The sequence below is a fragment of the Labeo rohita genome, chromosome 12, assembly GCF_022985175.1.
Source record: "Labeo rohita strain BAU-BD-2019 chromosome 12, IGBB_LRoh.1.0, whole genome shotgun sequence".
Lineage (NCBI taxonomy): Eukaryota > Metazoa > Chordata > Actinopteri > Cypriniformes > Cyprinidae > Labeo > Labeo rohita.
The window spans coordinates 7,768,606-7,780,532 of NC_066880.1; the positions used below are offsets into that span (position 1 = coordinate 7,768,606).

The 11,927-nt window shown below is 35.5% G+C and overlaps 1 protein-coding gene across 1 annotated transcript; it reads right to left on the reverse strand.

The window, feature by feature from the left end:
- Positions 1-108: 108 nt before the first annotated feature.
- btbd17a (BTB (POZ) domain containing 17a) lies at positions 109-7,887 on the reverse strand. Its single transcript, XM_051124185.1, has 3 exons — positions 7,550-7,887; positions 5,137-5,419; positions 109-2,379 (listed from the first exon to the last, which is right to left on the reverse strand). Exons 1-3 carry the CDS (start codon positions 7,641-7,643, stop codon positions 1,293-1,295), a joined length of 1,464 nt encoding a protein of 487 aa, XP_050980142.1. The 5' UTR covers positions 7,644-7,887; the 3' UTR covers positions 109-1,292.
- Between the last annotated feature and the right edge of the window lie 4,040 nt (positions 7,888-11,927).

The following is an 11,927-nucleotide window of genomic DNA, read 5'->3' on the forward strand; positions in this document are numbered from 1 at the left end:
AACCGACTCATTAGAATCACTTTCGTTTAGTGTTTTGTTCGTAAATATGACTTATGTGGTCGCAGGTAGGGCCTACTTTTTACGCTCTAGGCCTGCAGATAAGTGCACTCAATAAAATGTGACTTTTTAGCAGTTATGTTAAAGAAATGAAGACCATTATGACCATGTGTCTTGTTTCTCTTACCCTCATACTCAATAACTGATTAAAACTTTGTGTAAGCATCATGTTTTTTATTGTGTGGTCTGCACAGGGGAGTGAATATTAAACATACATGATCCCAACATGCAAGGAAATTTCATAAAAGATTTAGCCAGGGCACAACAATAGGATAATATAAAAAAAACAACGATGAATTATAACATTGGCCTAGATAACCAGCACAACTGTGTGATATTTACAAGACATTATAGGTATGAAAGAGATGTGATATTTCTCATTAGATTTACAATAGCACCTTGAAATACTTTAATTGTTAAGAATAATGTGGCAAAACTGTATTTATTTTTTTTCAATATACATCATGTTAAATTTAACACTCTGGTTTAGATTCTGCGCACCTTCTCTTTCTTTGTCCATTGAGTTCAGTGTGGACAAAGGATGTTGTGGTGATTACACATAAATTGGTTTTCCTAAAAAAGGTAAGGGCTTCTGCCTAATCACGTTGAATAATGCCTATGATATGAGAATATCTTGGACATTAAGTGTATGTCACAGCCTATAGTTCAAAAATTAAAATTGTGTTATAATTTACATAACTTTTATTTCCTTTCCTTTATGGAACACAAAAGGAGATATTCATAGCAGATTTTCAAAGGTGTTCTTCTCCATACAATGCCAGTAAATGGTACACAATTAAATGTAGTGCCTCATATGAATACTTTTAAGATGGATTTATAGTGTTTTTGTGCTTTTTAGAGCTTGACTGGTCCGGTTCTCCATTCACTTTCACTATATATATATAATTAGAACAGCGTTAACATTCCTCAAAACATTTCCTTTTGTGTTACATTGAAGAAAGAAAGTCATACAGGTTTGTAATGACACAAGGGTGAGTAAATGATGACAAAATTTTACTTTTGTGTGAGCTATCCCTTAAATTTTGTACATGTGGATTAGCGTATTTCATTTTTTGACACATTTTCCAGAGTAAAACTTAAAAGTAAATTATAAGGACAGTGTAGATGCACTTTATTAGTGTTAATCACATCAGACCTAAACATTTTCATACATTTCCATGCATCAAAAAAAAATCTAAATCTAAAACATATCCTACTTCAATGTGCTTCTTACATTATTTCTTGGTTGCTATAAGAGTCTGGTAAACAGGCTTTACAATGATGTGCAAGTACAGCGATCCATCCACCAGGTACTCGGATGTGCGATATTGCAGGTCCACGCCAGCCAGGAAGTCACCCACCTCCTCTGTGCTTTGGTGGAAACTGAAGATATGCCGCACCACAAGCTTGTTCTTTTGCTTTGTCAAGATGAGCACAGTTTTCTGGAAGCTGACACCTGCAAAATCTGCACTGGAAGTAGCAGGTGTGATGATGATACGAGGCCGGGCGATGCCACTTCCTCCATCGGGCCTTGGAGGCTGCATGGCGCCCTGCTCGGTGTACATGGGCCGCATGCTGAGAGGGAGCCAGCGGGGCGAGAACAGGGCGTTCCATGTCACCCGCTTACTGGAGTCAAAACCGCTCGGACCCAACTGGGTTTGGAAACTAGTACTGCGGTCGTCCCGTGCTGGGTTGTTTATGATCCACTGAGATCCCCACATGGGTGAGAGATAGTTGCGGGGCACGAAGAGGCTGCAGTTCACGTCGAAGAACTTAGCCAGCTGAAGGGGTGAAGCTGAATGGAACTGGTACGACATGTAGAGAAGATCACGCACTGATTCGTGGTAGCGCGTCATGATGGGCGACTGTCGGTGCAAGCGAAAGAGTTCACGTGGAGGGATCATGGCGTAGCGCACCAGTCGGAGGGCATTCTCTGCTGTCAGGGTATCTGGGTCGTTTTGGGTGAGCCAGATTTCAAGCGCCTCAAACAATTCCAGCTCGTTCTTCAACACTAAATCGGAGCGCTGCAGGAGGGTCATTAACAATTCGACACTGACCGACGGCCATTCTGCACTCTGAAGCACCGATGACAGATTCCACGATAAAAACTGAAGGCAGCTGTCTCTCAGTGTCGTGTCACCCACCGACACAGCGTACTGGTACCAGCCTACCACGTGACCGCCCAGAGAATCGCTGGCCAGGTTCTGGCTCATGTACTGGGTTAGTCCTTGCTGGAGGCTGGAGATGCCGTACTTGGTAGCCAGTCTGTGCAGTGGAGTGGCCTGGTCTAACTGCAATGTGAGTTCACCACAATACAGATATCTGCAAAACAGAAGAAAACAGGTTAATCAAAGCTCATTCAGTGTATCTTACACAAATTACAAATGTCAGTTAGTGCCTGAGTTTAAAGGTAGCAAGCAATAAACAGAGTCATAAATATTTTAGTCCATTCTATTATTTAAATGTACATCATTGTACTAATGTGTAATTAGTAGTGTTGTCACATCGATTAATTAAACACAAATGTTATATTTAAGATGCAATTAATTGCAATTGATTGATTTGACCGCACTAGTAATTATATAAACACAAACCTTTGTTTGGGATGCAGTTAATCGCGATTAATCGTTTTGACTGCACTAGTAATTATGTAAACACAAACCTTTTTTTGGGAGGGGGAGGATGCGATTAATTGCGATTAATCAATTTGACCGCACTAGTAATTATGTAAACACAAACCTTTGTTTGGGATGCGATTAATTGCGATTAATCGATTTGACCGCACCAGTAATTGTGTAAGCACAAGCCTTTGTTATGGATGCAGTTAATCATGATTAATCGTTTTGACCGCACTAGTAATTATGTAAACACAAACATTTATTTTAGACGTGATTAATCATGATTGATCAGTTTGACCACACTAGTAATTATGTAAACACAAACCTTTGTTTTGGATGTGATTAATCGCGATTAATCGATTTGACCACACTAGTAATTGTGTAAATGCAAGCCTTTGTTTTGGATGTAGTTAATCGTGATTAATAGTTTTGATCGGACTAGTAATTATGTAAACACAAACCTTTATTTTAGATGCGATTAATCACAATTGATCGATTTGACTGCACTAGTAATTATGTAAACACAAACCTTTGATTCGGATGCAGTTAATCGCGATTAATCAATTTGACCGCACTAGTAATTATGTAAACACAAACCTTTATTTTGGATGCGAATAATCCTGATTAATCTATTTGACCGCAATAGTAATTATGTAAACGCAAACCTTTTTTTTGGATACCATTAGTCGTGATTAATTGATTTGACCACACTGGTAATTATGTGAACACAAACCTTTATTATGGATGCGATTAATCCAGATTAATTGATTTGACCGCCCTGGTAATTATGTAAACACATACCCAAAATTTCATATTTAATAAATAATCTTTTTTATAAAGTTAGCTGACACCATTGTGCTAAACATTTTGGCAGTATTTTTATTTTTTGGCAAATTTTGTCATTATTTACAAACAATTTTATTTCCTTTTTTCTCATATAACACAAAAGGAGATATTCATAGCAAAATATTAAATAAAATAATAATTAATAAATGAGTTTTATTTATAAATAACAAATTAATGATACTTTTAATAATAATTAATAAATTAACATATTATATTAAATTAACTTGATTAACTTTATTTATTTTTTTAAAAAGCTGACAAAATTGTGGTGGACATTTGGCTGTTTTGTTTTGGCCTAAATGTTTTTTATTCCCTTTTCGTCTTGGAAAACAAAAAGAGATATTCACAGCAAAATATTCAATAAATATATATATATTTAATTAACTTTATAAAGTTAGCAGTCAACATTATGGTGAACATTTGGCTATATTAACATTTTTTTATTAACTATAACTGGTTAAAAATAGGATGTAAATATGGGATGTTCTACATTCCAGGAAATAAATATGCATGATTATTCAAAAACAATGATGTAATTACTCATGCTTATCTCTAAACTTGTGTTGGATGAGCTGCATTTCGTCTTCCTGTCAGTCTGATTTGAATTCCAATTAAGTTTCCTGTTGGGTGTGTCAAATTCAATTCATACTTCAGCTCATGAACTGAATGAGTGCCAAAATCTTCTGCTACCCTGGTATGTATTTAACAGGCTGTCTCACATGTGGCATCTAATGACTCTGTGGGGCCAAACTGGATTGTTGCCAAATTAAAAAAACTGATGCATTTTTATTTTTATAAAAATAAAAATCTCTTTTTTCATAATAATGCATTTTGTTGTGTTGTTTACCATTGTAATTTAATGCCGTCACTGCCTTGTTTGCCCTTTTTTTTTTTTGACTGTATCTTTGCCGTCTTATCCTCTGGATCGCTATAAAGGAAATAAAACCCCAAACAAAAACTTCAGCTCATTCAAAATAAATGAGTAGGCGGCGTGTGATCTTGTAACCAAAACATCTTCTCACGCTAGCCACACATCACTATTGTAACGTCACCCTATTCAGGTAATCTCATTGTATAAAGCTGCTTAAAGAGCAGAAAATTCATTTTTAAATATTGCTGTTGTGTTTCATAGATGTTATCTCCTTTTAGGTCTGAGCTGGTGACAGCAGGAAAGTTGCAGTTCCAGCGTTGGCCATTAGAGAGAGTCTTGGACATGTGTGGGATGGGAATGCGCTCATAATTAGTCATGTCCCAACATGTTTTAGGCTAACATGTTGGGATGATAGAGCACTGCAGGTTTTTTTCCAAAAATGTACATTTGTAGTGCTTGGAAAGGTAAAGAGCATCAGCCTCCACCTCAGTCAGTCCTCCACCTCACATTCTTTTGTAAGGAAAATGTTTCTGATGCTTTTCAATTCTAGTTTAGACTAGTTTAGTTGACCTAAATAATAAAAATACTTGGTCGGTTCTTTTATTTGAATTTAACCTTAGGTGTTCCACTGTTAAATAGCATAAAATATATATTATATATATATATATATATATATGTAAAATTAAATATATATAAAAAAATGTATTAAATAAATATAAAAAATAATCTGAGTTTTTCACTCACCTGATGAATTTCTCGAACACGGCAGTGCATTCTGCTGTTTCTCGCAGCACTAGCGTGCTACTATTGCGGTTCCTCAGCATTTCCTCAAACACTAGGCTCTGCAGTGAAAGCACTAGCGTGTGGGCTTGAATAACCTTGACCTCATCCGCATCCACTGTTTCCACACGTAGGGAAATGTCACTGTTATTCCCTAGCACCAGAAGGCCCTCCAGCCGTGCCACCAGTCCCTGTGAGTGACTGATTACTTCTGTGGTGCCTTCAATCAGTCCCTCTGCTCTCAAAGCTGCAAAGCAAGGGGGAAGAAATGTAATTATTAATGTCCAGTGACTGCACTGAGTCTGATTTGTTGAATATAAAATGCTCCTGAGTGCTTGTCACTGCCTGGAACTAGCTTCTAGAAACAGACATTTTTCAAACATGGTTGAGTGGTTTATTCCGTTAAAATATGCTGCTTCATATAGGCTTATGATGTTGATGAATAAGTATGTATTCTCTGTATTACGTATTAAAATGGCTCAGGAATGAAACTCAATTTGCAACTATGCAGGCCTCATAACCTGAGTCACACACAGACATATACAATTGAGGTCAAAAGTTTACTTACACCTTGCAGAATCTGCAAAATGTTAGTTATTTTACCAAAATAATAGGGTTCATACAAATTGCATGTTATTTTTTATTTAGTGCTGACCTGAATAAGATATTTCACATAAAAGATGTTTACACAAGTTCACCAGAGAAAACAATAGTTGAATTTATAAAAATGACCCAGTTCAAAAGTTTACATACGCTTAATTCTTAATACTCTGTTGTTAACTGAATGATCCACAGCTGTTTTTTTGTTTGTTTTGTCTTGTTTAGTGAGTTGTTCATGAGTTCCTTGTTTGTCCTGAACTGCCCACTGTTCCTCAGAAAAATTCTTCAGGTCTCACAAATTCTTGTTTTTTTGGCATTTATGTGTATTTGAACCCTTTCCAACAATGACTGTATGATTTTCAGATCCATCTTTTCACACTGAGGACAACTGAGGGACTCTTATGCAACTATTAAGGAAGGTTTAAATGCTCACTGATGCTCCAGAAGGAAAAATGATGCATTAAGTGTGCTGGGGTGTGAAAACTTTTGAACAGAATGAAGACGTGTAAATTTTTCTTATTTTGCCTAAATATATTTTTTCACATTTAGTACTGCCCTCCAGAAGCTCCAGAAGATACTTACATTTTTCCAGAAGACAAAATAAATTAAATTTACCCTGATCTTCGAATTCAAAAGTTTTCACCCCCTTAATGCATCGGGCTTAATGCATCGTTTTTCATTCTGGAGCATCAGTGAGTGTTTGAAACTTCTGTAATAGTTGCATATGAGTCCCTCAGTTTTCCTCAGACTGTTCAGGAAAACAGGAAAACTATTTCTAAAAAAAAACATCCACAGCTGTGGATCATTCAAGTAACAACACAGTATTAAGAATCAAGTGTATGCGAACTTTCGAACAGGTTCATTTTTATAAATTGAACTATTGTGGACTTTATGTAAACATCTTTTATGTGAAATATCTTATTCAGGCCAGTACTAAATAAAAAATAGCATGCATTTTCTATGCTTCTTCTTATTTTGGTAAAATAATTAACAGTTTGCAGATTCTCCAAGGTGTATGTAAACTTTTGACCTCAACTGTATATAGAAAAAAATATATAAAAAATGTATGAATATGGATGTAATTGAAATAGTTACACTATATATTCCATTTTAAATAGGGTAACTTATAATCTGTAACCTATTAGATTCCAAAGTAACCTTCCCAATCCATTGTTAAAACTATTTGGTAGAACTGTCTTAACCCTCATGTTTGCTCAGAAGGGAACAAGTATTTTTAAACAGAATGTGTTTTCATAATGGACACCCTCATCATCATTCAACCTCTGTTGTACATTTCCTTGAACACTGGGATAGGTGTCATTGCAGAGTTCTGGGAAATGCCATGAGCTGCTTGTGTGTGTGCTTTTATTTGCGTTGGTGTGCGTGTGAACATACCACTCATAGTGCCCTGGTTTTCTATTACTTGTTACCACATAAAGTACAAACCGTTATGAATCATAAAACAGATCCGTAATCAAATACAACATAATAATAGAAATGAAAGAAAAGGCTTAATGGCTGATGATACATTGTTTGTCATCAAATTAAAACAATATAACTGACATGATTGTCTCTGACAGACAATATTTAAAAATATTCTAAAACATGCTTTTTGTATTGATGAATTGAAGTACTGATTGAAAATTCATTGATCTGTTAACATGCAACTTTGCAAAGTGCACACTTCAAACTACATCTACAAAACCAATACTTCTGAAACAATGTCGAAATGAAGCATCTATCATCTGGAAGAAAGCACAAAAAAAAGTCGTCTTACCTCCATGGACGGGTTGCACATGAGACCCGGCGTCCAACAACAAGAAGAGCAGGTAAATGTGGGCAAGCAGCGCATTCCCCAACAAACAAGCCATCTTTTATTTGTCCAATAGTAGATTTGGTCTTCCTATGTTCGTATACTATGTTTTGTCTCTTTTCTTTCTTTTCAACCCTTTACTCTTCCTTAATTGAATTGTCTTTCTTCTGTTTCCTCCTCCTCCTTTTCAGCGGATGATGGATAGTCTGTCGGCCCCTTTCTCTTTATGTGGCATATAGGCTATGGTGCATAACTAGTATGTAGGTTACTGGTTGTTTTGGGTTAGTTCCACCCTCACAATATCCTATCGATCAGTGGAACCTGTGGGGGGTGGGGAGTTCGTTTTGGTGGGCAGGAACGGCAGTTGCCATGACAACGGCTTTGATTTTGACTTTTCCCTTTTTCAATGTTGTATGACATACATCCAGAGGAGGCCTCAGCTGTTCGGGCAGAGCGAGCGTGGAATTCTAATCACTGTAATGGAGAACTGCAGGTGTGTTTATGCAAATGTATCTGCATGCATAAATTAATACATGCATTTCTTAGAACAGCAACTGCATTTTTACATTTAAAAAAAGTAAAATGAACACGCTTGTAAAAAACTTGCCATTATGTTGCAAGGGTGTTGTGGAGGTTATCAGAGAGTTGCTGAATCGTTGCTTTCAGGTGTAACTGCTGAAAAGATGGGTTTTAATAAAACTTGGCGGTCGCAGTTTATATACTGGTGCCGCATAACCAAATTTACACTGCAAAGATGGCACAGAAGCACTTCTGCAGTGGCATTTAGGTGTCTTTGTACAGACTACTTAGTACTGCTCAGAGGTACTGCAATTCCCTTCAACTGTAAACTTTCATATTAGGGGCTGAGGGCTATCTTTTATCCAGCATTGTCTTTACACAGAATTTTGAGCAGGCACAGAGCAGCCTTAACTAAAAAAAAACTAAAAAATAAACTTCAGCATCCATAATGCACTTTTGATTTTGGTGCCACCCAACTGTCAGTCTGACTGTCTGTAGGCAGGGATACAAAAATGCAGAAGTTCGATCTGAAGTGTTAACTTCATCAAAAAACAAAACAAAAAAAAAAAACAAACACAATTTTCCATCAGCATTTTGCTGACAAATAAACAGGGATATTTGGGTGCACATGATATACTACTAGTATTGTAACAATACAAAGCTGGTTGAAAATCAGCCCAAGTAAAAATGTGATATTCTAGTTCCTACAGTGGAAAAAATGGTGTAGAAACAATTTTTACTCAGTAAAATATCACAAATTATAACAGAATTAGCAATTTACACATTAATTAAATGTGAATGTTATTTTCTTGTCAAACATGTTTTAATAATAGTTGTATTTAAAAAATTGTTTACAATGTAGATATGTCTTAAATCTTTCTTCAGTGTAAATCTGAGATTTTTTGGTCTGTTGTATTCATTAGGGGAGACAAAAAAAAAATCAAGTTAAAAAAAGTTTGCCCCAGAATTTGGATATTATTTACCCACTTTTGTCTCCTTCTCATATGTATTTCTTTCTTCTTGCAAAACACAAAAGATCATATTTTGTAAAATGTATATGCAGTACAATGAAGACTAATCGTACGGATAAAACCAGACACATTTTTTAAATGTATTCTGTTGTATTTTGCATATGAAAGAAACTGAAACAGTTTTGGAACAGAGTTATTTCATGATGCGTCATCAATCGCCGGTACTGAACATAAACAATGCCACTGAAGCGAACAAAACGTGCATATTTTGCTGATTATTGCTGCTGAAAATGGTCAATTATTGTCATGTTTTGGGCTGCACTAATCGGTCAGACTGCAAAAAACTGTCTGAGGAACAAAAGGCGTTTGCGGTTGGCTGAACTGAACCAGGATTTCCAGAGCAAGAATCTTTACAACATTCAGGTTTGTTCTTATCATTTCCGGTCAGGTAGTGGGCTGTCTCTTTAAAATCGCATAACTTGATTTAGCACAACAACCTTCTCAGTTTGAGATATCATAACCATATCACAAAAGCTTAATTCTTAGAGTTAGGGGTTTGTTCAAAGTATGAGAAGTAGTAAAAGGACTGTCTAAACATGGCACCCAGAAGTATTTGAGAGCTCTGTACATAGTATTTTTCTCTTTAGCACTGAGCCGGTCACTCAGCCAGACTGAACATGTGGATCTTATTACATGCTGTCCACACTCAGGATCAAAAGAAGGAATGGAGTCTATTTCTCTCTCTGTATGTAAGGACATCCACCCCTGCTGCAGAGTCCTCTAGTTAGAGGTTATGTCACTTGTTTACTGCCAGTCAAAGGAGCGGTGGAAATGTGCTGAGAGAGCCTGAACCTTGGCTGTGTGACAAGGCAACAGAGGGAGAACAGATACGCGTGTGTTTGTGTAAGTGTACGGGAGTGTGTGGTGTGCGTGTGAGACGAACTTCCGAGTAAAATATGGGTAAATCATTTACTTAGGAGAAACCCTGAAGCTACTATCAGGCCGATTGTGACCCTGATCTAGACTGGTAGCGATGAATGGATTCCTCTTAAGGCTACATCAGAGTGAATTGATTTTGATTGCGACAAAACACAGTTAGAGTTTAACAGGCCTGATAAAAAGGCTGCTTTCAGTAAAACAGTAATATAGTGAAATCTCATTGTAATAAAACAACTGTTTTCATTTTTTAATATATTTTTATATTTAAAAAAATGTAATATAGTCCTGTGAGTGCAAAGCTGAATTTTCAGCATCATTACTCAAGTCTTCAATGTCACATGGTCCTTCAGAAATTATTTTAATATGCTGATTTGGTACTCAACAAACATTCTTATTATTATAAATTTTTTTCAGGATTCTTTGATGAATTCTTTGTCATTTTTGACCAATTTAACGAAGCCTTGCTAAATAAAAGTATTAATTTAAAAATATATACACTACCGTTCAAAAGTTTGGGGTCAGTAAGACTTGTAATAGTCTTTAAAGAAGTCTCTTATGCTCATCAAGGCTGCATTTATTTGATTAAAAATATAGAAAAAAAACAGTAATATTGCAAAATGTTTTTTCAATATAAAATAATGTTTTTTATTTTAACATACTTTAAAATAGAATTTATTCCTGTGATGAAAAGCTGAATTTTTATCAGCTGTTACTCCAGTCTTAAGTGTCACATGATCCTTCAGAAATCATTCTAATATGCGGATTTATTATTAGAATGATCAATGTTGGATAATATCAACAGTTGTGCTGCCAAATATTTTTTGGAACCTGTGATTTTTTTTTTCAGGATTCTTTCATGAATAACAAGTTTAAAAAGTACAGTGTTTATTCAAAATATAAATATTTTATAACAATGTAAATTATTTATTATTAACTTTTAATAAACTTTTAATTATTAACTTAATACATCCTTGGTGAATAAAAGTATTAATTTCTTAAAAAAAAAAAAAAAAAAAAAAAGAAACAATAAAAATATATATATATATATCTCACATCTGATAAAATATGTCAGCTAAACTGTATAACTGACTGTTGTCCCTTGCAACTAGTTTATTCAGAGCTGTGCTGGATTCTACATTTCTTCTGACATATTGTAATAATCTCACTTTAAATTAATATTTCATGCCCATTTATTTATTTAAATGGTACACCAAAGCTACATAATGCAGAATAATGTACCGTCAGCTGATAATGACCAACTGATTATGCCTTACTTAATGTTTGTATTGTTCCATTGGTGACCTGTCCTAGGAACGGTCAATATTATTGTAGAGTGTTAGAACAGTAACTATGATGAGTGATGCAGTGATTCATAGACAGTGTAATAAAGCAGTAAGCTTTCATATTCAGGTGAAAGAACAGCGGTCATTAAAGGAGTAGTTCACTTCCAAAGAAAAACTTTACAGATAATTTACTCACCCCCTTGTCATCCAAGATGTATTATCTTTCTTTCTTCAGTGGATAGGAAATGGTGTTTCTTGAGAAAAACATTTCAGGATTTTTCTCCATATAGTAAGTGGACTTCAATGGTGCCCCCAAGTTTGAACTTCCAAAATGCAGTTTAAATGAAGCTTTGAAGGGCTATGAACGATCCCATCTGGGAAAGAAGGGTCCCAGAAAAACTCCCATCTCGTTTTCTTCCCCAACTTTAAAATCATCTACATCACTGCAGAAGTACCGACCCAGTGTTTACAAAGTGAACATGCAAAAAATTTCAAACGCCCTTTACAAAAATAAATAATAAATAAATAAAAGTACAGCAATATAGGAAGATTTTGAAGTTGAAGAAGAAATTGAGATGGGAGTTTTTCGACATACCCTAACTTGCCCTTGGATTACACAGACTACGCACG